We start from the raw sequence: 25,619 nt of genomic DNA, 5'->3' as shown, positions 1-25,619 counted from the left end.
TAGCAGTGCTTTCGCTCGTTACACTTCATGCGTCCAACAGGTTAGGTCTCTACAGTTCTTACCACGACTTTACAGGATCCTACACGGGGTGTTAAGCGCCCAGTTTATCCGCCTGAAAGCGTGTGGCATAAATCTCCTGATATTAAACCGATTTCGTTAGAAAGTGCAAACAATTTTTACGGAACATACATGGTGATTGTATGTTGACAAGAATGATGTGCCGAAACGTATGATAGATCGGTTCCTTCAGAGAGTGACTAGTCTATATTTAAAAAAGTGAAATTAATTTTAGCTTCCACATATAATAGTGTTACGACACAAGGACATACGCCGTGCTGACGAAAGTAATAGTGGGATGCGTAGTTATCTCTTAACCCAAAAATTGTATTTCTTTTTTTTTTTTTGCCGCCACCTAGCGACAAAAGTTGAAAGAACATCTTTGGTTAGGCGGTATGAGCGTCGTTTCCTAATTTGAAAGCGCTCTGGAAAGAGCGCAATATAGTGAAACGTGATGCGTACTCCTGAAGAAAAAAAAAAAAAAAAGTCGTGTTTTTGCGGAAATCTGAGATATTTTCTCGAGATGTGGCCACATGATGGGGGACCCCAACAATAGTATAGCCCTACAGCAAAACTCCACATTGATCGGTTTTGTGTGACCTTCAGTGCTTCATTAAAATAAGGAATCCTCGTTTCTTGGAAAACCGAGTGCTCAGCTGTAGTATGAAAGGCAAGGATTTTTGATTTCTATCACAATCTCACGATACATTTCAGTGAGTGTTCGATCGGTTAAACACCCGTTTCCGGCTTCTTTAGGTTTTTTTCTTAGGACCTTGTGTATTATGAATCCTTCATATAGCCTTGGTTACATTTTGTTTCATTTGCACCTCACCTCGTGGTCTACGGGAATTCTCTATTTCGAGTAGTTTTTACAAAATCCTCCCTAGTACCCGGGTTGCAGAAATAAAGGACGTCCTGATTAGGTAACTGGCTGCCTTATATAGTAAATAACTACGCAGTTTACAGTTGGCTGATCTATTTTTAATTTTTCAAGTTCACGGTGTCCCTTTTTTCTTTCTCGGATAAGATAATGCTCGCATTTTTCCTAAAGACCGGAGCGCTTTTGGTCGTAATACGTGGCGTATACAATGGGCGACCAAATTGGCTAAAATAGTCTGCCCCGTCTTTCCACTGATCTACCATGATCTGATTCCTTCACCTGCCTTCCCCTATTCATCGTTTTTAAGGCTTCCCTCGCTTCCTGATTAGTTACCACAAGATGTTCGAATTCTCTGCATTACGTCATTCTCACTGTCGTCCTGACTATTTTGACGACTACATTCATCCGTGTAACACTCCTCAGATACATACAATTTAATTATCAGATCCGTATTGGTAATCACGTTGTCCTTCTTACGAATATGCATTATGGCGACTGGATGCATTATTGTTGTTCAGGTCATCGCGATTAGGCCGCATTCCATTTCTGGCTGCCCAGTTTTATCTACGCGCAGACTTTGTTTTTATCCATTGGAGAAGTGCCCGACACTGCGATTCTAGCCGCAGTCTTGCACGCGAGGTAAATGTTCTACGGCTACTTCTTCGCTTTGCGGTTATCTATCCATAATTCGAGAAACTGCTGGTGATCACTGCTTAAACTTTAATTGTATATTAACCAGAACAGGGGCACAACACCTTTTGGCTCATGGCTGCTTATAACAACTTTCATAACTGCTTCCAGTCTATTAAAATTTCTTTGAACAAAGCAGGGTTAACTGCTGTTAAAACTCTTGTAACTCCTGACGTACCTAATTTTGTTCTGGACGACCGATTTCAGCCGCAGAAATATCTTTAGAGCCCTTAGTAGTGCACGTGCAGTCTTGGTCAAAAGTGCTGAAGCCAAAGAATTTTTGTTTCAGCCACAAAATGAAGCCGTCACGGCGTCATTAAAAACTAAATCATCGTTAAATGCTATATGCGACAATTCTTTTTCTGTGATAAGAAATCATTTCCTAGCATTTTATTGCGCTTTGGATATTAATGATATCGTGATAGCACCATTTTGCGGCTTCAACGAAAATCCTTTCATTCAGATATTTTGACAAATGCTGTATATAGACATACGTTTACTATCAGGGCTTTTTGAAAAATTACAGGCCTGCGCTCAAGTATGGGAGCGTTTTCAATAACTGAAACGTTATTGTCATTCCTTTCATCATCAACATCACTATCGTTACTTTACTCATTATCAACTAAATTAACCGTCATTATTATGGTTATTACCACCATTATAATGATCACTAACTGCTACGTCAGCATCATTGCTACTAAGATAATTAACATTGTCACTAAATGCATCTTCATTGTCATCGCTACTATAATCCTCACGCTAGATAAGGAAAATGACGACCTACTTCTCACTAGCCTATTGTGGAGTAGTGGTTTGCGCTCTCAGCTGTGGATCGGAGAGATAGTGGTTGTATGCCCGGGTAAGACATTTCATGCGAACATTTCTGTCGACACCACGCACGAACTAAAAAAGGCTTCTGCCTAAAAAGATTGCTCTTGACTGCCGTAGCATAGATAATTCTACATAGGTGCGTTAGCTCGTCCTGTGCCTGATGGTTTTTTTTTTTTTGTTACCTTGGTTTAGATTTGATTACTTTTGTTAAAGGTTGCGCAACGCGCCCTCCCTCGTTCTTCTCATCCTCTTCATCTACTCCGTCGCACCTGCTACTTCGAAGTTCGACTAGATCATAGCAGCGTTTTCACGAGTGACCCTTTATAGTTTTTGTGTTCGACCGAGACGACAGAACGCCATCTGCTCTGAGAAGCAGCCCTAGTAGATTTGGAACTGTTACTTCTTCTATATCAGACAAGAGCATGCGCGTGGTTCACGATCTTCGCCGAATATTCGTATAGAATGAGGGTTAAATGTGTAGGCAAGCACTGAAATGATTTGGGAAAGGGAAGTGCAGATATTGTGCCACTGGTGGTAGTCCTTATTCAGGGAGACCTTCAGGTAGGGCTGAACTGAACCACCTTCCAGTCTTCCGGTATAGCGGTTATTTCGCAAGTGACGCAATTAGTTTTAGCACACTTAAGATTCTTCTTCGAGCGCCACCTAGTATAATCATGCCCCGATCTCATTATGCTCTCGCTTAACGGTACACAGAGGGAAGAAACTGTCACCCGTATCTTAGGAATGGCAACCGGCTTTGAACTTTTGTCAGAAGCATACGCATTCCTAGCCAATAGATGCTTTTTAAGGAGAGTCTAGGGGATAATCAGAGTTCACCTGTTTATAAGCGAACTGCCGTAGTCTAATAAGATTGTAAAGGCTCAACTATCCTCGAACCAAGTTTCATAAGCGTAGGCCTTCGAGCACAGTCGCAGTCGCTGCTGCCGCTGGAATCTGGGAATGTTGCGATCGAGGCATGCATGTATATAGTGAAAGAAGAGAACAAACTGAGTACACAAGAACGACCTTTAAGGAGTTTGTCTTGCTTCCGTGTTCGGTTAGCTTCTTGGCAACACGCTAGCCTGGCCTCTATTTGCTCAATGTTATCGACAGCCTGTCTGACACGGCTGGGGTCTCTGCCTTTAGCGAGAGTGGCTTTCTCTACGCCAAGCCGCTTCTTCCTGAGGTGCAACCTGGTAAATTGGCCAGACACTACGCTCGCTGTCTTCGCCCGCACTCGCGCATGTGGTGGATGTGTGTGGCGTTAAATGAAACGTTCGATTCCAGATGAATATGAATGGGATTAATCGAGCTTAGGCTCTAAAATCGACGCTATTTACGACCTTGCTCTGAGAAGGGACCTCCTTTAAGACAGAAAAAGCCGAAAATTGAGATATGGGTGCGGACACCAGCATATAATTTTGGAAGCAAACTCCGTGCGTAGACACTGCTTAGTGCCCTTGCGCTCATTTCAGATGCTGCTTCTCACGTTCGATAATTGCGAAGTGGAGACCGCAGAGTCGTTTTCTGTTTATACGTCACTGCTTTAAAAAGCAATGAATGTGTTTTTCGCTACAGCAAAAACAAGGACATAATACGTAATGAAAGCGTGCCGCTGAACTGATGTTTTAGGAGAAACATTACATGGAGATATCGGCTGTTTCCCTTTAAACATTTTGCCTCGCAGCTACCTAAATATTTGTTCATGCAGTTTGGAGTTGCTACACCGACAGATATTGGGTGCTACATACTTATCTCGCGTTTACTAGGATTAATGATCGCATCGTTGCTACAGCTAAGCTCTTTTAAACATTTTCACTCAGTTGACAAAACAACTCCTTAGTATACTGCTTACGCAAAAGCTTAACTGTTCGGCCAGTCTTTGTCTGCATATTACCATTCTTTAGTCGTAAGCGCTTACTTTTAATGTGTTACGGTTATATATTTGTACTGCTTCCCACGTTCCTCGCTTTCTTCTTGTTCCTTCGCAGTGATCAAAATGCGCTTCTTTTGAGTTGCCCTATCCGATAACTAGGAAATAGGTTTTTAGATTAAAGGTTGTTTCTGATTCTGCTAGATGGCTTCTTACCACGCAGCGCCGACATAAGATTCTGAGCCAGCGCGTAGTGTTCCCACTACACCTGTGAATTTCTTAGCCTGTGAGGCTTGCTCCTTTCAGAAATGCCGCGTGCCCATTTACCGTTATCCCATTTAAAAACGTCATTTTCACATTTAGAGTAAAGCGCATTTAGGTTATGACGGCAACTTCTCCCTGTTATAGCCGCCATGATTAAAAAGTATCTTGTAGATGTGTGCTATCCAAAACCTACGCACTTTCAGAAAATAAAACTTTCTTGAGAAAAAGTTGCGTCAGAATGTTTCTTTTTTATTTTACATATCGACTTAACTCCTATACTGTCTTGGGCACTGCTTACGGTATATATTGCATATTTATTTCTGCCCGGTTCAAGGCGATTCTTTTTTGTTGCCGTAATGAACTGTGTATTCTGCATGCCTAACGTAGTTTGAGTATTGTTAGCGCCGTTCTGGGTAAACCTGACCAGTAAACCAGTTTAGTGTTGCGGACACACTTCAATTCAAATGACAATGCAGAATATACAAATCATATAGTTAGCCATGCTCATGAATTTCATTCGTATTTCTTGCAAAAGGAAATCGCCTAAGAAATCTTTTTTCCTTGTAGCCGAAATACAAATTGGTGACCTTGAAATTGCGCTAAACTGTACATCCTTCCAAATTATTTCTACCAGCAAGAGGTATGCTCCTCTAAGTATGTGACCGCGGGTCGTCGTTATACGTACAAAAAGCTGTGTACTACGTTTCTTTTTCTACGTGCAGTACTGATGGTTTCTCATTTTGTCCGTGTGTCTTTTCACCCCACAGGGCCCACATCCAAAATTTTGAGTGAGCGCATAGTCTTCCCTCTACACCTTGAAAGCAGGGCCGACACTGGCGAGAGGGTGGTTCGCATCACTGATGACCTTGTACTTAACTTGGAAAAGACCTCTCTTTTTGGAGACGAGGTCACCGTCATCGGCTTCGACGACGACAACAGTGAGGTAGCCATGAGTGTAAGTGACGCTAGCTAAATACACGGGGAGGAGAATGGAAATGATAGCTCGTGTTTATTTCCTGACTTCCTTGCTCGTACCCAACAGATGCCGGGACATGAAGCAGAGAAGGATCTTTATCATGATGCAAAGCGACTGGCCGCCGTTCATCTCACTCACGATGATGGCTTCCAAGTGGTATGCAGCCACTTTTGCCCTTGAATTTAACGGTATTATATAACTATGAGCCCCTATTTCAAGAACGTCTATTAGGCTTTTGGGACTTGCTCGACATAAAACCCAGATAATTGCAAGGTTAAGAAACCTGCTTAGTGCCCTAGCTAACATTTCGAGAAAAGGACTTGTCTTCGCTTGGGAGATTCGCTTCTCAATGTAGGGAGTTTAAATAAGGGTTTCGCTCAAAAGAGAGACCATCTGTAAGGGGAAAGAAGCTGGGATGAGGGAAAAAAGAAGAAGGGGGGGGGGGTTAAAACATGTGGCATAAAGCAAGGAATTAGATGGTTAACCGGCGACTCTGCCATGAAGCCGGTGAGACGAGCAGAACTAAATTGGGAGGACGTGTGGAGACGATGTAGAGATCGCGAACGCGAACTTGAAAGCTTCTTTTTCAGACAGGTGCATTGCGGCGGATGGCATCGTTGCTACAAGTACGTAAAATGGAAGGCTCTTTCACTACTAAATAATACACATATTGCAGAGAGCATTTTTCATTCATTGCACGCTTTATTTGCTCGGAGCACGTGTAACTGCAGAGCGGCATCACTACGCGATGTTCCTGCTACAATTTCCTTTTTGTTTGTGAACCGGCTTAACAGGAGGGTGTGCTGGGAACCCGTTTAAGGATACGCCCTCTGCCCGCTGCCGAACGCTCTTCCGAAGGCCACGTAGCCCACTTGCTCTTCGAGGTAGAAGAGAAGCGACACCACGATGCAATGCGCAGTAAGTAACATCGCTCTTGCGTCTGTTAGCTATTGCTTTTCAAATGAGAATATGTTTTGACAGCGAAGGTTAATTTTTGGAGGACGTATCCGCGGGAAAGAACATTTGTACTGTATTGCATTGTTAGCAAGATACAGCGTCGTTTGCTGCGTAATGAGAACACTGTACACGTGGGTTGAGAAACGCCTTTTTAGAAAATGGTGCCAGTACGTCACGAGAAGAAAGCACGCACACACGCACGCACGCACGCACGCACGCACGCACGCACGCATGCACGCACGCACACACACACACACACACACACACACACACACACACACACACACACACACACACACACACACACACACACACACACACACACACACACACACACACACACACACACACACACACACACACACACACACACACACACACACACACACACACACACACACACACACACACACACACACACACACACACACACACACACACACACACACACACACACACACACACACACACACACACACACACACACACACACACACACACACACACTTACTACTACCCAGCTGGCATTGGGCCAAGCTCATAAAGAGGATGCCCCTCATATCGTGAAGGCGACAACGTTATATTGTTCTTCAGCTTGTTAAGACTCACCAAACTATCCATACCAACATCCGAAAATAGCGACGACGTTATAAGTCATTGCTTTGTTCATAAATGTAGAGGATGCTACACTGCCGGACAAAGGCGTGCCTCACTTCCTACGAAGTATCCTACGAAGATATAAACCGGTATTGGCCAAACAGCATCAAGCGGAGCAGGGTATATCTGCGGCTTGTGCGACCCTAAGCATTCTAATCGTCTATGTGCCCTGTCTTGAAAGAACATTCCATCAAGTTTTCGTTTTGATCCAGAAAAAAGGTGCAATGCATTCTGAAAATGTTCGTACAAAAATGAAGAATAGAAATGGCATCAGCAATGGACAAGTGGAAACCTTTGCTGATGCGTTAGCATGGTCTGTGATGGGCCGTTTCCTTTGTTATATTACCCTGGCGTATCACGTCCTATGCATTGACTTGTGCGAGTCAGACAAGAACCACTCATGAAAGCTAATGTAAAGCTGCTGGTACGTAAGCAGTTGCATGTTAGTAGGCTCTGAATGCCTGATTATATATGTATTTGAACTATAACTGGCGCAGAACACATTGAATCTGCTTTCAAACATGTAGTAAGACGTCATGTCTGTTATAAATAAAAGGAAGCAAAAAAGAGCTCTCAAGGACAATAATGGTACAAAAAATTATTTCCAGGGATTCAGCGCAGTGCCATACGCAGCAGAGATTTAAACTCGGCCAACATCAGCTCTCGTGCCGAGGACGTGACACGTAAGTTACCATCCTAAAACTTATTATACTAAGATGTCGCCGATTTCTTGTCTAGACAATTTTTTTTTTCATACCCTATATTCATGCTTGAAGCTTCCAGCATTCAATTTTCAATGCGTTTTTTTTTTTCAGCTGAGGAAAGACAAGCGGCGATAATATATCCTGAGCTCACCATCTTTTGCGATGCGCCTTTCAGCGAATTCTTCAAGCACAACTACACGAAAATACTTCGCTATATGACAGTGTTTATTACTTGCGTAAGTATTTCGGACCAACACGAACTTACACCCCCGGGTTTGCTGCACCACATGCGCATCGTATTGAGAGCACATTTTCTAGGACTACTTGGCAGTTCATGGCGCATGATGTACGCTATTTAAATAGCCCATTGTGAAAAGTAGAAATACGCTTGTAGAACTCGGCCTGTGTTAGGCTTCAACATATGGCGCCTAATTCCTGAATATCCCACGCTGATCTTTATTATCGGCAACGTAGAACTCACGCTCTAACCGCAGCAACTGGGAACACACCAACGCAGGAGGAAGCTATGTAGTCGTTGCACGTAGTGACCTAAAAGACCTTCTTTAGTTTTCTGACCAGTATGAAGGCTATCGAGGTAGACTGGGGTGTAAAACATCTTGAACCATATATCCTAGAATAGGAGATCTTTGTGATAACTCGTTTAAAACATGTGGAAATCATAAAAATGTTGGGGGCACTCAAGACCTTCCTTTAAAGAAAATGACCCCAGTGCGGTAACGGCTCCTATCAGCGGTTCGACTTTTGGATTCTCGGTTGTGGATACATGAACTTTGCTACTTGCTTCATCACTTACTCTTTAATTTGTGCCTCTATTATCTCACACATACAGCATACAGTTATAACACATCGCACTGGAGGCTAAGGATAGATAAGAAGCTTCGCTTTAAGGAAGTCGTATACGAATGTGCCCGAGTGGCCAAGGGGTATTGTGTCTGACTGGGGACACAAGGGCTCTGGTGGATTCGACCCTCCTCTCACCCTTCCATCTCACAGGTGCTGCCCGAATCGGAAGCTCCTGCCGACTCGGTTATGCGATGAAGTCTCGTGACATATCAGGCGATAAATCAACGCTTGACGATGAAACCTGCCTACTAACTGCTCGCGATCTGTTGCTCACAACACCAACACCAACGCCGACAAAGCCGATACTAAGTTTTGTGGGTAACGAGCATATAAAGCTACCGGGTTAGGAGTAATTCGAGTATTTCCAGGAGAGCGAAACGACACCAGGTTTCGTGTTTGCGTGAGTACGCGGAATCTTACAACAATCCCAGTTCTCAATAAAAGCGCAGTGTTATACCTTGGACACCTTTGGTCTCTCGCATTACAAGCACAGAGAAGGCTTAGTGCAGAAATACTTGGAGGAATAACTCGAAGCCTAGCGCGAATGAGGTATGATTTTGCATTACGATTGATCAAGGTGAACTTAGGAAACATGGTGGCTACGACGCGGTTTGAATTGTCCACACGGTCGTAGTCGTGGTAGCTTGGTAATGAAAGGCGCGAGTGCTAAGATGTTGAAAGTGAACAGCTAAACTAAATCAGAATCAGAAGAAATCTAGGGTAGAATTAAATGACGTATAAACTGAAGACAAACAAGCGATAATGTCTTTGACACAGTTAAAGAAACATTGTCCTCTTTGTTTCGGTGTTGAAAATTTGTACGTAGCACACAAGGCTTCATGACTGCGGGAGTAACGATGCATCGAGCGGCTGGATACATCATTACGCACCCAGTCATGAAGCCTCATAAAATACCAAAATGTTTGATGCCTCACAAAATACTGACCGCTTGCTGTGTTCTTGATACCATAACGTGACCATAATGATACCATAACCACAACAGTGATGACTATTTTAATAGATTCTGAAACCGTGAAGACTTAAAAGGAGAGGCAATCGAAGTTATCAGGAACGCCTTGATGTGTAAAGAAGGAGGTGTTTTATTTAATTAGCAAAATTCAAAAGACATTTGGCGCTAACTAACGATTGCTAGAAAGTGGACAAATGTGGATAGAAGAACAACAGCATTGTTACTTGGTGAATGACGCAGTGAGGACCTGGCCACACTTTAAAGGGCAAGAACACAGAACCGGCACATGGTAGGAAGTCCTTAATGACTGAGATCTTGTCCGTGTCAAGATGAACGCCCGCGCATCGATGACATGGCCCAGGATGTGTGATCTGGCCACATGCAAATAAGCAGATTGAAGAAATTAGCTGTAGGCCGGCATAACAAAAGAGCGAAATAATCTAGGAGAGGTCACTGAGCTGAAACGAAAAGCTGGGAGAAATTAGAACGATGTGGTCGAGATAGCACAAGCACACAAGCATGCGAACCATCTAAATTCTTAGAAAAGGGAACAGCATTCACGCTTTCGAAGGGGTCTGGCTCGTTGCATAGGCTGAAAGGCACATCCTTAAATCATTGGGTGTAACAAATTCCGCCTTCTCCCGATATTGTTCATCAGCAGCAAATTGCTAACAACCGGAGCTTAGGTCAATGAAGGTGAAACGTTTGGTGTCATAGAGACAACCAAGGGCGCTGTTGATGCGTGTCAGTGGGTACACACATTTTTGTTAACTTACTGAAATGTCTGCAATCCGCCAATAATGTCGAAGGGCCATCTTTATTTACGGCAGTGAATGACAAGACCCAGTGAGTTTGTGGAGAATTAATAACGTTTTTGGCAAGTGTTTTTGTTTCTTTGGTTTGTGTGGCCAGGCGCTATGAGTTAACAAAAAACCCCGATGGTAGTAGCTGGTGTTGCTCACAAGAGGCCTCTGTCATGTTAGGCAGCAGGGTTTTAAAAGAGCTTTGAGATGCGATGACTTCTTGCTTGCTCGAAGCGACGGCACTCTTGGATCGTGTCCAAGTTAGTGAAAATATAAATGAAAAGTGTGATCAGCACTGCTTAGAGCATGTGACCCACCTTGCCGATTTGCTCATAGCAGCGTCCACCTGGTGACAAATCGCCAGATATATCCTGAATAATGACTATCTCTACGTGGATTAGTGGGTGCTCGATGAAAGCTGTTGTTTTGCGGTGATATTCTGAGCATATGGCTTTCCAAATAATGAAAGTAATTTCACCGTAAGGATGTCGCAACTAGTCAGCTCATGTGTTCGTACCACACTTGACCCTGCCAGTAAGGTAAATGATTTAAAAGAGCCTGACTGTAGGCCAGTTGGTAGGACATCGTAAAATTAAAACTGCAGAAAAGACAGGACTGAGGCCAGGAAACAACGCAGGACGGTACTGACAACTAACATTTATTCAAAACACACTCGACCTATATGGATCAGACGTACGTAAACTGCCAACAATCATTAAGTGTGTGGGCGTAAACATGAGCATACAGAGAATATGAAAATGTTTATATAGCTGTCCCGACGTAGATGGCATGAAAACAGCGAATAAAGACACAGTAAACCATAAAGTGCGCGGAAACGTGAGAAACAAGTGAAAAACAATCAATACCAATAATAAAACCATGGCATTGAAACTGGGAAAAGAAGACACATTCAAAAGGGCCAAAAAGCAGTAAAAGAAACTGTCACATAGGATAAAATCAAAGGTGCAAAAACCTTGCTATCGCGCTGAAACGACAACAATTAAAGGGCCGAACCCTTAGAGTCATGTAAACAAATACAATAATTTTCTCTGCAGAATGGACACTCAGGGATTGCTAACACATCCTCAGCCCCGACTATTTCTAATTCCAACTGTCATTTCCTTTGTCCTCTTATCTGTGTGCAAGTAAGCTTAGGATAGCAGCCCTCGCAACTTCAACACTGAACCGCCAGACATGGTCCCCCAGGCTTATCCAGAGTGAGCGCGAGCTCTCGCAAGCCCACCCATGCACTTAGTGGTTGTTGGAAGCTTACGCCCGTCTGATCCATATAAGGGAGGTGTTTTTACAATAAATAATAGTTCTCAGTACCGCCCTATGTTGTCTCGTTACTTCCGTCCTGTTTTTTCCGCGGTTTTAATTTTGCAAGATAAAATAAGACGGTCGCGCAAGCTTCACGTTGCGGCTTCATCAGTGATAGCAGCTTACTCGCTCATACAAATTAATCCAGTCGTCGAAATCTGACCCGTCTATTCTAGAGAAGGTGATGGGTTCGAGGTTAGGTTTAATGACCACGAAAGAAGCGCTATACCTTCTTTGTTGCTCATCGAGTCGAGCCCTAGGATTATTCCTGGTATGACGACCGCTCCAAAGCTCCGTATTGGGAATGCGCATCAGGCTTCTCTATAAGAAATATTAAGTTGTGAAAGACGCAGTGACGACCCAAGCACAGCGCCTAGGCCAAGAATACAAAACCAGCGGAGAGCTCGAAGGCACCGACTACCAAGAGCGGGAGCACGTGCCACCGAAACACGTCACTCATCTTGACGTCACTCAGAAAACCATAGCAGTGTAACAGTTCTTTCATGAACGTTTAGCTTGTTATGTACTGCTACAATATTATCTGTAATGCACTGTATTGTAATTAAAAAAGCATGATGCCATTATTCAATACAAAGCGCATTTGCTATATTGCCGTAATCATCATCATCTTCATGGTGGTCATGTTAATAGGACACACACACACACACACACACACACACACACACACACACACACACACACACACACACACACACACACACACACACACACACACACACACACACACACACACACACACACACACACACACACACACACACACACACACACACACACACACACACACACACACACACACACACACACACACACACACACACACACACACACACACACACACACACACACACGCACGCGCACACACACGCACGCACGCACGCACGCACGCACGCACACACACACACACACACACACACACACACACACACACACACACACACACACACACACACACACACACACACACACACACACACACACACACATATATATATATATATATATATACATGCAGACAAAACAAAGTCCAGTAGATGTCTGCTCACCTATACAGTCACGTATTATTATTCCTTGGCAGCCGGCTTCGAGTGATCACTAAACACCTGCGTACTTTTGTTCAGGTGAACCTCAGATACTTGTCGCTCACAGATCCGTATGTGTGGCCCAGACCTGTGTATATTGTGGCCTTGAACGTGAGTACCAATTTACCTTTACTGGCCAGAGTAAAAAAATTCTAAAGATAATTACGATACTCCGTAATGTGCAAGTTCAGCTCAATTATCTCAGCGTTTTTGCGATATATTGAGGCAAATAATTTGATATATGCTTGCATGCATGCATTTGCAGTTAAAAATCACACTATTTTTCTCACAAGTCAAAGTTAAATTACCAGGGAAAGATAAGGAAGAGCCACGGGCGAGCGGCGCAGAGCTCGGACTCTTCTTTATGTTACGCTGAGAAATTTTCGTTGGCTTGCGACTTGCTCGTGTCTCGTGTTTCGTGGATCTCTTTCGCTCGGTTACACCAATAACGGCTACGCGGCTTAGCCGCCGAACGGGCGCTTAAGAGCTGCACTCAAAAATTTTCGTGAACTAACAGAAACAATGTTTTATATCTGATATCACGCTTTCCTTTCCACAGAGAAAAAACGAGATTTATATGGCTCTGTCCGGAGATGATTATGTTTACGACGCCACTACCTTGGACAACATGCCGAAAATGCTGAGCAATTACTACTACTACACAGCTACGGACATATCAGTGACAGTCACTGCGTAAGGAGCCATAGTTCTACGCTAATAGATATGAGGTTTGCCAAGGGCCAAACAGATAGACTTCATACTTATGGATACCGTATAAAGTTATGAGTACGCGCTGTAGTAACATATAGTCGGTTATTGTTTTAAGCCCTTTGTGATGTCATGACAGGGTATTCTGTGTCTTCCCGGCTCATCAAAAATGGGCTTAAGGCATTTGAAATAAAAATTCTTGGTAAGATCTGTATTACCTATGCTATCGGTAGGGTTCCTGAAGAAGAGCAGGGTTTCTTGGGAAAAGTATTTGGGCTAGAAGTTTTTCTTATATGCTTGAAGCGCATGCAGAACCTTCGGCATTGGAAATGTTAGAGAGCATTCAATCATTACAGTACATCAGGGCGCGAAGGCAATTTTTATTCTGGAACCTGAAGAAGTTCAAACAATGCACATTCATTACCTTTATTCTACACATTTACACTGATATACGACAGTGAAAATCATTTCTGTCCCTCCCATATCGATAGCTTTCTCGTATGAGGAAAACTTCCGAGAATATTTTGTTTTGTGGAGGTTTTTATGCAAGCTCACGTCCTGGGAAGGTGGTGGATGTCTACTTGATCTGCCGGCGTTGCTGAGTCCTGAGTCCTCTTGGGAGCTCCACGACATCTGAATAATGCTGTAAACACTTCCCAGCCATTTGCCGCTCCTAAAAAAACTTCCTTCTGCCTTAGTATGTAATGACGGAGGGTGAAGTGGATAAAGGGAGTCGGTGCAATTGTGTTTCTAGAAAGGGGTGCTACGCTATCAAGTGCGGAACAAAGATTTGAAGAGAGTTTGGGGCGGATGACTTTAGCGTTCGGTTAGAGGTGCTTCAGGCGCCTACGTCTCTCTAATCAGCCTTAAAAATGTTTTGTTCTGTTTATTTTTTTCTACAGGTACGCTTTATCGTTACCTTGCCGATGTCATGTGTATCCTATTTTCTATCTAGTGTCTCAATTGTTGCTGATATTTATATGAGAACGGTTTAGCAGTTTATGTAAAGGCAACATTTGATTTAAAGCCGAATCCTGCAATTTCCACAGAATTGCAGATACCGTGTAGTGGTAGTAAATTTATGAACAGTAAGTCTTAATTATCAGAGTTGAAGTCATGCATTGCGTGCTGAATCGGTGTGTATTGGGGTATTAGGTGCGATATTTGTAAGGTGTACACGTTGCTGCAAATACGTAGACCACTGTTTGTGCTGTCCGTTTGCGATTACCACGAACGTTTGACCTCTCGTTCGCAGCGTTCCTTAATTACGCTCATGAGGCAAGGTTTGCCTTTTTACCGTTTGTGCTGTCACCTTTCCATACGAGTACTGTTCATATTGTCACGTAGGGGTGATAAGGTCGACGACACAAATGAAGGGTCGATGAAGAAACTCTTTATTGGGCTGACTTGCGCCAGCAAAAGAACTAAGCAACTCGGCGGCGGCGATAGCAACAAACGTGCTCGTCGGTCGTCGGACAAAGAATGCCCGTCACACTCGTCAACGCTCAATTTAAAGGCTGCTCAGAACAATCTAGATGACGTCGCAAAAAAGCTACCAGCACAAGCTGGAACATTGTAGAAAGACACACGAGTGGCCGGAATCTTCGGGACAGATCTCGGTGCATCATGCGCTACAACGAAACTGATATAGGTGTGACTCGCGACATCGAGCATTAACAAACAAAGAATACAGAACTGATGCGCGATCCTGAATCAAGGTGACAAGGCCGTATGGCGGCGGCTGTTAAAACACAACAAATACTGTTCTGAAGGTTTCGCGGCAACATGATGAGTTTGTCTTTGAATGTTCTTCCTGTGGTCCTCTGTACTACTGACCGTTCTATTGTCAATAACGTGTTTTACTTGCATCGTAACCTCCTCTCTCGCGACGTTCTGCAACCAGAAAATTTTTGTTTTCACTTTCAGTCGGGACATCATTAGCGTCTACAATGGTGACACTTACACTGCAGGTAAGAGACTTGAAATATACTGAGCGTGAAATATCATATTTGACAAGTGGAACATTTTTTAACACATAGTTCTGTCTAGTGTAACTTACTGGAGGAGCCTTTTCAATTATAATTCGGTTCGATACATGTTTAAATCTATTTATATTGCTCACCCTTGAACGAAGGTATTTCAAAAAAAAAAAAGAAAAAAGAAAGCAACCCTTTCTGCTACAGAGCCTAAGCAGATGAACCTCAGAGGAACGATTCGCGGGACCGGACCGCACCGACCACACTTGGCGACACTTTCGTACTTTCGGAGGGGCATTGTTTTCGCCATTTGACTTCTCGAAGCTTCGCTTTCTTTTCTGACTCGTTACTCAAGAAAATCTGCGAGTGAAAGAGCACTTTTTATCGTGTTCTGAGTGCCTTTACTTCCTCAGACATTGTTATTAGACGCAGCCGGTAAAGTCTGTCTTTGAAAAGGCGTCATCGCTAGCGTTGAAATGTGCAAGATTTGATAGGATTTAAACTAATCACATGTTACACATGTCAATAAACTGAGCATAATCATTTATTTTCTTTATTTATGTTTGTCTATCATAAAAGAGTAAAAGGAAGAAAGAGCTATTTTCGTTCAGCTTGAACCGGCTTTTACCTTCTATAAAAGAGCGGAGAATCAGCCAATAAAAACAAATAATAAGTGCATTTGTACTAGAGTTAGCTAAGCTGAGTCAATACCGCTTTCATACAGGTGCATTACCAATAAAGTTAAAAAGAAGAACAAGTTAATCATAGCGCAGACAATGTGAGCGCATCTCGCTAATTTTACAGATGGGAAAATAAATATCACGAAAACAAACGGTTCGGTGCGCTCGCTGACAAGTACTCTATGTTGATCCCATCGTTCCTGATGAAATTCAACATGTTTGCAACAGCTACCCAGATCTCGGCAGTGTGATCAGTTCGTGAACGAGGCACAAACAAGAATTTGGGATGCCGCTTTGTTGCATATTAAATACACGAACTGTGATAGCAAGTTTATTGTTTTAATTGCTTCCTTAATATTTTGTGAATGCGTAAAGGTCAGATAACGCTATTAAGTCGAAATGTTTTAACAAGAAATCCGAGTTGTGAGTCTAATGGTTATTAGAGGCAATTTTAATCAGACTATTTTAAATTATATCAGCTTTGACACATTTCTTGCCGACGATGCTCCCCCCACCAAAAACTGTACTGCATAGAAGAAAGGAAAACTGAATGATAGATAACAAATCTAGTGTTTCAGGCAGTAGTCTCAATGTTTACGGAAGAGATTAGGTTTCAGAAGTCACAGTGCAAGTTCTCGCCAGCACTTTTAAGAGCTACGAAGAAATTTGCTTTAAGGATACGGGGCTTCCCTCTCTACCACGTCATAAAAGCCACGCACTGGTGGTATCTCTTAGTTGTTCTTCGTGTTCGGGTACTCCAAACTGATTGTCTTAAGTGGAATGCCTTGGTCAAGAGCGAAAGTAAGAGCCGAAGCACATCCTTCGATTGATTTAAAGCATTTTCATATTTGATGTTAGATCTTAACGGCGAAGCTATGTGCACTGTGTTTCAAGTTTCGATCCGTCATCATCCGATTCAATATCAATTTATTTTTCATTAAACATTGCCACGCATAACCATATACTCTTTTTTTGCCTAAGCAAGTGCTGCTGATAGGCTGATCAGGTAGCAGCTGAAGCATTATCTGTAACACAATATAATCTTATGTAGTACATGCATTTGTGTCATTCAACATGACGCGTTAATAAATGTGTGAGTAAAATTAACGTACCAAAACTGTGTAAGTATACAAAAAGGGACATACCTGGATATCAACTTCAGCTTTAGTATTCTTACGCTCCTAACTTGTGAGACAGTTAACAGCAGGAGGGAAGTTAATTAAAAAGACCTTATTAAGTAAATTGTTATTAAATGGAGTTTAATAAGTGTATATAAATTTAAATTGAAATTAAATTTGTTTTCCTATTATTCCTATATGAGAGGATTGAGTCGGTTACACAGGTCAACAGCCGACATAGTGTTTGCTTTCCACCAGCGCTTTTGGGGAATACGTTCACGCTTTGGATGCTCGTCCTTGTTGCAAAGTCGACCACATTCCAAAACGGGTTTTAAGCCTATAATTTCTTACCGAATTAGGAAACCATTCCATGTTTCCGAAATCGGATATCAAAAGCTGAGGTCACAAAACTATTTTTTTTTTTTTCATTAGCAATGAAACTGTTTGTAAGAAGGCAGCAGCCGTCATTTTTCCCAGCTTCTTGGTGTATGACGAACAACCAATCCTTCCATCAATGCACATTTGATATTTCTGTCTCAATGCCCTTCTCGCATGGGCTTTGTATTGGGTGGGGTCTTGTGCAAACTCAAAAGTTTTAACACACCAAGTGCCAGAGTGTTGCTCTTGACACTTTTTTTAGAAGTGGATTCACACTTTCATTACCGCGGTTAGGTTTCCTGTGTCCCTAAACTAGAGGCGATGCCAGTAGTGGTAGCCTGTGAGGATCACTAGCTGCTGGTTCCACAAGATGCTTCACACGTTCGTTATCTTGTTATGGGAGACGTGCGAAGTCCTGCTTTCTGCAGCTGCAGAAATATACAACGGTAGCGACCATGCTTTCACAGGTTCATTTCGCAAAGCTATTACCTCAACATTGAATTGGGCTTTACGCATTTGACCTGTCTTGAACGTCCAGAATGCGGTAGCACATATTTGTTTTCCAATATTCGTTCTTTAAAATCGGCATTTTCGCCAACGAAGGCTAGTATTATAGGCTTATTGGTATTTCTGGAGCGCTTAGTTTCCAAGTATTCTTTTCCGCTAATTGGCCAAAATGATAGTACGAAAAGAAATAATTCTGCGAATTCTGATAGCATGGGTTGATGTTCATACTTCAAGTAGGAGTGCAAAACATGCTTTTTTCCGAGAATAACTTCTTACGAACGCCTAATTTTGTAAAAGCCAGTGTGTTAAATATGTGCCTTTTTTATGTTATATTGTCGTTTTTGTTCAAGTGTATTATTTTGAATGCATAGTTCTAAGAGAGATTGACTTTTTTTTGTAATGCAGTGTATATTATGCATTGCACAAACTTCCATGTCCTTGTAATTAGTTGTTACTTATACATGTATTACATGTATTGCGCGCTTGACCTAATTAAATGGGGTGCCATTGCTTGTTCTCATTTTCTTTGAATTTCCACTCCTGTAATGACCCTCACAGGGCTGGCAGTATCAATAAAGAAAGAAAGAAAAAAAGCCTTCAGTTTTGACGCAGGCGCTAAAATAAATCCGACTCACGAGTGCTTGGCTTACTAATGCTTTCCTATTATGCTGTCAATGTGTTACCGGCACAATCCAACAGGATATGCCTACTCTGGAACAGCGTGCACTGATCTGAAAGGGGCCATCACTGAGGAAACTCCGGGCACGTACGACGGAATCTGGCTCTTCTCACATGAATTGGCCCACGTGTAAGTTCTCCCTTGCGGAGTGGCTATAAGCGGCGATGTTTGCAGTAGGGTGTTCGCAAAGGGAACTGTGTATGAAGGAGAGCTGCATGGGAAATTGCCTATTGTGGCATGTTGCGCATGTGTCAGGCGTGAATAATTACATTAAGGCCAGACATCATTACAGCGACTTCCTGATGCTCTGATCATGATATTTTATGGAAGATTTCTGCATACGCCTCACAATTGCACGCTACCAGCTGCTTTTACCACTGCTGTTTGTGCAGAATCCACGCTGAAATCCAAACGACTTTTTATCCTCTCTTAGCCGCGGGCTCCATATCAATTTGTAGTGATTCTAATTAAAACATGGATTAATAACAGGGTAGATGGTAGCATTCTGGTTGGGAAATAACAGAAAGCAATCCTTCCGATTCAATCTGTACTCGGTGTCTGCCTAGCCTTGGAGCTCAGCACGACGGTGACGCACCCATCAGCAACATCAAGGGTCACCCTGGCGCTTACTCGTGTCCCTGGAGTGAAGGCTACATCATGAGCTACATTGACAACCGCCCGGAGAACCGCCACCGCTTCTCGTACTGTTCCCAGCTGCAGATCCGACACACGGCTCAGTAAGCGCACGCACGCTCTTTATCTGTTGGGGGCGTCTTGACATCGGTGAAGGCCCCCCGTCCTATTGCCGCCCATGAGTTCAGCCGATCGTCCCATCCTTGGATAGTTATACATAAGATCTATTTATAATACCAGCTTTGCACTTTTTTTGCACCTGGGTTTAACTTTGGCTGAATACTGTGTAATCCGCATCATCGTTCACTCCTCGATTTCATTGCATCAGCCAACCTTTTTTCATTTATTTGACCACACCCCTCATCCATCATAATATTCCTTTTATGCCCTGAGGCAATGAACTTCGCAAAAAAAAAAACTATAAAAATCAACAGTGGTCCGACGTTGCCGAAACTGAATATTGAGCGTTAGCTATGATTTGCTTAGTAACGGGGAAAGACGCGTGAGTTGCATGGAAATATTCAAAGTAATCATCAAGATTAAATTCAGCTGCTTTTGCAGAATTGTCGGAAGAGTTTTCTCATCACGCCGCGAAAGTGTCTTTAAGGTACTGGGTATTCTTCATTTTATGCTGCAAGAGTCTGTCGAGTCAAATACGTTTCTAGCCCGATAAAAGTGAATATGCTTAATGCTTTATTTTTAATGAAATTTAATGTTTCTTACAGCTATAAGGGCCGTGAATGTCTTCTCAAGCTTAATGTGAAACAGAAGATTAAAGTGATCTACAAGCTGCCCTCAGAAATGATCACCTTGAAAAATTTCTGCCGGTTGGTAAGGAAGAAAACAAAAGGCGAGCTCATATATCTTCCAGTAAGTCCCATTTTTTTTTTTTTTGCTTCAATACAAAAAAAAGTCCTGTATTATATATACGTGGCGTAGCAAACGTGCTTGCAGTTGTCTCCTGCGAATATTTTTACAAATTCCATAACCAGGCTGCTGAAGTCTCTAGTAATGAGGGATGTTTCTGGCTTTAGTTAGAAAACTTTAGAGCGATAGCACACACCAGCGCAAAAACGGGAGAGCCAGGTTGGCACCTGTAGCTCTACATTGCAACGAATTGCTTACTGGGAGATTTTCCGTGGCTTGCTGCGTGGCGCAGAAAACTGGGACCAGTAAACTGAGGTCGCCCGGCATAGTCACCTGTGGAGCATGAGTGCTGCTACCTCTCGGACAGAGAAAATCTCTAATTGAAAACGGCGAAGAATTTAGCCGGTATTTTGAATCCGTCCACAATCCACTACACATGGTCTAACAGTGCGAAAAAAGACGGACATGCATGATAGAAGTGAGAAAACTTCACTTCTACCCTGCCTGTTCGTGTTTTTTCGCGCTGTTAGACAATGGCTGATTTCTATCGAAACCGACTCGCCCAGTTTTCTGTCCTCCACAATCAACTCTTAAGGATAGCTGGGGGTGAGCGACTCATTCCATTAGGTGTTCATAACGCGCAAGTTCTGCATATGCTTGGCATTAAAATAGCATATTTTGCACTGTTATGGCTGCTCCGCCGTTGTCGCATGTTCCGTTCCGTGGCAATGATAGCTTTTAGCGGCGGCGGTGGAACCATGCGTAGTCCTCCAGAAGCCTGTGTGACGACAGCCTCGGCTTGATTACAGAGCTCAGGAAGGCTTCATCTTGGTTACATGCCCAGCGTGGGAATCACTTCCCGCGAACTCATCTCCGCTGGTGTGGTTATATCCTTTCCGCGCAGTGCGTTGTGTGCCAGAGCCCCACCACGTGCTTTGAAGTAATAGCTCAGTGCAAAAGTCAAGGGCAGCGAGAGAATGACCTCCAGTCAACCTAAACGTCAAATCAACATGTATTTGGCGCTCATTCATATCCTTTCCAGCGGCAAACCTTCAAAGTTAAACCACAGTAACACCAGGTTTGACCCATGTCATGCCGGGAATTTGAACTTAACTTCAGCCAGCCTCAAGGTCAAATTAAAATGTGGTTGCCGCTCATGTAATTTCTCAAGGTAAAACTTTCAACGTACAATGACATCCGCGCTTACTCATGAAACCTGACTATGACATTGAGCTTTTGATTTTTTTTTTTCGCTGGTTTTGCCACTGCTCTAACTGTATCATTAGTTCTAGTTTTACTGCATTCAATGGGGCTGAAATGATCAGAATGAATTGGTCAGGTCATGCCAGTTTTTGTTTTTGTTTTCGTCATAAAACCAGGACCTGGGCCAGGAGAAATGCAAAGTATATTGCAAAGAGCAACATAGCTCCTACAGGTGGATCTTCGATAGGCCCGATGGATTCAGCTGCTACAAAGGAAAAGTGAGTGATGATTTGTTTCGCGCGGCCTTGTGGCCGCGCTTACGGGTTTAATATATCTATTGCGTCATGCTTGCCTGATAAGTTTTTTGTTCACCTTTTCACCAGTACACGCTTGTGTCTGCGGAGGGGATAGTTGTACGGTACTAAACAGGCAGGTTTCGTGCATATTCCAGCGAGTCCATTCGTCGCGTAAAATGTGACTGTTGTAGTGCTGCGAAAACTTCACCCGGATTATACTCCTTTGAGCAACCTACCACGAATGAGCGTTCCCTCGTCCTCCTCTGTTTAGTGAGGTGGAGCCGCTCCCCTGCCATCCACGACGGGTGCACTGTAAGGCAGGAGGAACTGTGGGACGATACGCTACATGCTATGCTACAATTTCCTAGCCCAAGCAGATGCAGACTTTGCGCTCTGGCCTGGTTGCAGAAAGAAAGCATGGCCTGGTTCGTCTTATTTCTTTGAATGGAGTATATAAGGTGATAAAATATAGCCCTGACAATGGGCTGTTCTGCGAGCTTGTCGTAGACTGTGTGTGGGCATTAGCTCTGGCTATGTAAGGCATGGCACTGCCGCAAATTATTCCGCCCAACTGAGCTCATACCGACATTGTGCAGGAATACTTGCAGCGCCTAAAATCTGACTCTTGCGTTGCGCGTTGAGTGGAATGAGTTCAACGAGGTCACTACTAGGCAGGTGCTTCTTGCGGCCATTGAATTCGATAGAGTGAAACTGTTCCGTTGTCTAAAAGCGAAATGAAGAAGGCTAACTTTCCTTGTACTGAAGAAAACATGTGGGAGTTGGAAAGCATTCGAAATCATTTTCTAGTGCCCATTAGGACTCAAGGGACTGAAAGAACACATAAAAAGGAGAGACGCTGTCTGTAATTACCATTTATTAAAAAAATAAAACATGTCATATATAAGTCCTCAAAGTGCTGGTCACCACACATGGAAAAGGGGGGGGGGGGGTGCCACACTTTAGGTACGGTAACGCTTTTTTTTTTCAGGTAGATACAGAGATGAAGTGGTGATGCAGTTTCGTCTTTCTTTGCTTCCTCTCACTCACCTCTTTGATTTTCTCTTTCTGTTCCTCAATATCCATCTCTTTCCCCCGCCCCAGTTCAGGTGCTTCTGGAGAAGTCATAGCGGATGGCGGGGGTGTCAAAATATTTTCACTTCCTTTTTCATTACTTTGTAATAAATAACCACATATTACTACTACCATTACCTAAAGCACATGAAATGAATTCAGTGGGGAATGTTTGTTGAGATTTTGCACATAATAATTTGTAGTTTAACGTGATCTTGTGACGTTACCCGACCCACCGACTTATAAATGGTCGGCACGTCATTTCACAGAAACACAGTCGCGAGTTTTCGCTCACAGTGTCGACAATGCGGATGCAGACGCCGTAGTTTCAACAGAATGTCACCCTTTACGCTATCACGATAAAAACGCAAATACAGGAAAATAACTTGAATATCTAACAGTTCCAGTACAGAGCAAAAGTGATCTTCAATACAGTGGTTATGTCTTCTTGTTCGCTCATTCAGCCCTTCAAGCAAGTCCGAAATTTTAACGCGGTAGTGTTAAAGGCGCTGTTTTGCAGTAAACCCTGGGTTGGTGTCATCGTTCGCGTTGTCAGCGAAAAATTATGAACATGTCTCTGGCTGATCGCAGTTGGTAGGTGACATGGCTGGCCGGATTGTTGTGTGATACCAGGAGACCGTATGATATGGCTACTCGGGCAGCTCCTATATGAGGTGGAAAGTTGAGATTATAACCGTGCCCCACAAGCTTGGTTCCCGATTCGGGCACGCTGATAGAGCACTCAGGAATATTCGTACGGCTTCGGATAAAGCAGGCCTTAATATCTATACGTCAGGTGGCCTATCACAAAGAGTGATAGCTTATGACTGGATGATAATGAGCTTGTATGAGTAGAAGCACAGAGTAATGCATTAATGATTAAGCAAGTCATAAATTCCATGAACTCGGATGAGGATCTGCGACAGAATCCAGAGAGAGCAGGCATTACCGTGATCGTACCAAGCATTTAAACATAAGCCTGAAGTGTCTCCAAAATCTGTTAACCATATCTCGCAAATATCATCAGTGTAAGCGTTTCGCCGCTGTCATCACTTTCATGTTCTCTTCGTCGGCAATGTCTGTGTTGCGATCCAGAAGGTTCACTCATCTAAGAAATATGTTTTTGGATAAATAGTAGTCAAAACTGTCACTTTCAAAAGCGACAAGACATAGTGTGTTACATTCAGATTTTGCTCACATATGTAACAAAACATGAGCCCGAATTAGGCTGAGATATATTTGCTTTTAGCTAGGACTAGTAAACTGTGTGCGAACAGAGCCCAAAAACAAGATAGTGCTAAAGACCTCGTTGCACACAAAATCTAGTGCCGGGGCTTGGAGCGTATTGCGCATGTCTCTGGCAGTGGGTATAGCTGGCAGTCGGCATGGCCAGGTACTGATTCTTCGATTGCTTGTGCAACTTAACAACACCACTTGATATTACAAAATTGAGCGGTGCTGTTAATTCGGGTTGCTCGTCTGAAGTAGGAAGATGGAATAATATTCAGCCTTCCGGGCGTTTTGGACGCCGAAACAGACCCACTACACCTGGGCCGCCCAGGAACTTTCATACAGATTAGTCTTAAGGTGTATTTATATCGATGTCTGGTGGTGGCTCACGACCGGTAGCTGTATACGGTTTTAACTTTGGACTTTATACCAATAAGAAGATATGGCACATCAGAGGAAACCGGAACGGCAATTAAAAACGTTGTTATTTCTTTCATTTTTCTACGCTAGGTTTGCTACTTAGGAAGATGCACCACGAGGCCAAATGTGAGAACAATATACAAGCACATGTATAACATGAGACAATAAATCATGTTTGCACTAGGTTTTTAAGCGATTGTCGTTTTATTGACCTCTATTTCATTTATTGACCATAAAAACACCCGCGATGTCAACTTTGTCACTGTCATTCCTCGATCAGTTATGCACCAAAGGGAAAGCGGCAAATTTCCGAGGTGTTCGACTCCGCTTATGCGTGTTTAAAGCATCGTAGTACATGTCACTCTGTGATAAACTGTTTCGCGTTTTACCTGCATCGATCAACTCCTACTGCAGTCGGGAGTACATCCGATATACCTGTCCGTTTGACTCTCATCAAACGGACATTATGGATGCCGAGACACAAAGCTCGACATCTGCAATGACCACTGATGCACCGACATAAACACGATTTGAAAAATACATACACACTAACTAATAATATATCAATAAATTATTTCTGCCTCAAAAGTACATGGACCGAGGAGCTGAAGAAAAAAAACTGTCAAAAAACAGCTTGACATAGCCATAGCTTAAGATTCGGGCTTTGTGTGAATGTTAATAAAGCGCACGCTTCAATACTGTGTCGGCCTGCATTAACAGAATAAGGACCGGTTGAATATTTGGGTGCCTATTCTACTTGTATTTGCTGCGATGAGCCTCAAATCCTGCACACTTTGGTGAAGATTCCGAGCAGCATTGAGCTTATAAAGAGTAGTTCTTTAAAAGTGCAACTATATGCAGAAGGCTTTTCTTATTCTGTATTTAGCAGAAAAAGTGACTTAAG

General features: G+C 43.0%; 1 protein-coding gene across 1 annotated transcript in view; it reads left to right on the top strand.

Annotated features, from left to right (window-relative positions):
* The window catches only part of LOC146172850 (venom metalloproteinase Antarease-like), a 26,535-nt gene extending 1,634 nt beyond the window's left edge, over positions 1-24,901 (top strand). Inside the window, exons 2-14 of the mRNA XM_084585643.1 lie at positions 5,363-5,550; positions 5,638-5,727; positions 6,366-6,489; positions 7,794-7,868; positions 8,001-8,125; positions 12,989-13,060; positions 13,509-13,642; positions 15,584-15,627; positions 19,016-19,124; positions 19,562-19,732; positions 20,354-20,498; positions 21,875-21,976; positions 24,806-24,901. Coding sequence (XP_084441769.1) covers positions 5,363-5,550; positions 5,638-5,727; positions 6,366-6,489; positions 7,794-7,868; positions 8,001-8,125; positions 12,989-13,060; positions 13,509-13,642; positions 15,584-15,627; positions 19,016-19,124; positions 19,562-19,732; positions 20,354-20,498; positions 21,875-21,976; positions 24,806-24,883 — 1,457 coding nt within the window. The 3' untranslated portion in view covers positions 24,884-24,901. The remainder of the gene's footprint in view (positions 1-5,362; positions 5,551-5,637; positions 5,728-6,365; positions 6,490-7,793; positions 7,869-8,000; positions 8,126-12,988; positions 13,061-13,508; positions 13,643-15,583; positions 15,628-19,015; positions 19,125-19,561; positions 19,733-20,353; positions 20,499-21,874; positions 21,977-24,805) is intronic.
* Positions 24,902-25,619: the final 718 nt, after the last annotated feature.

The sequence above is a fragment of the Amblyomma maculatum genome, chromosome 11 (assembly GCF_055883805.1).
Source record: "Amblyomma maculatum isolate TAMU_Amacu chromosome 11, ASM5588380v1, whole genome shotgun sequence".
Classification (NCBI taxonomy): domain Eukaryota; kingdom Metazoa; phylum Arthropoda; class Arachnida; order Ixodida; family Ixodidae; genus Amblyomma; species Amblyomma maculatum.
Note: the sequence above shows the minus strand (reverse complement) of the source record. Positions and strands in the feature narration are given on the sequence as shown.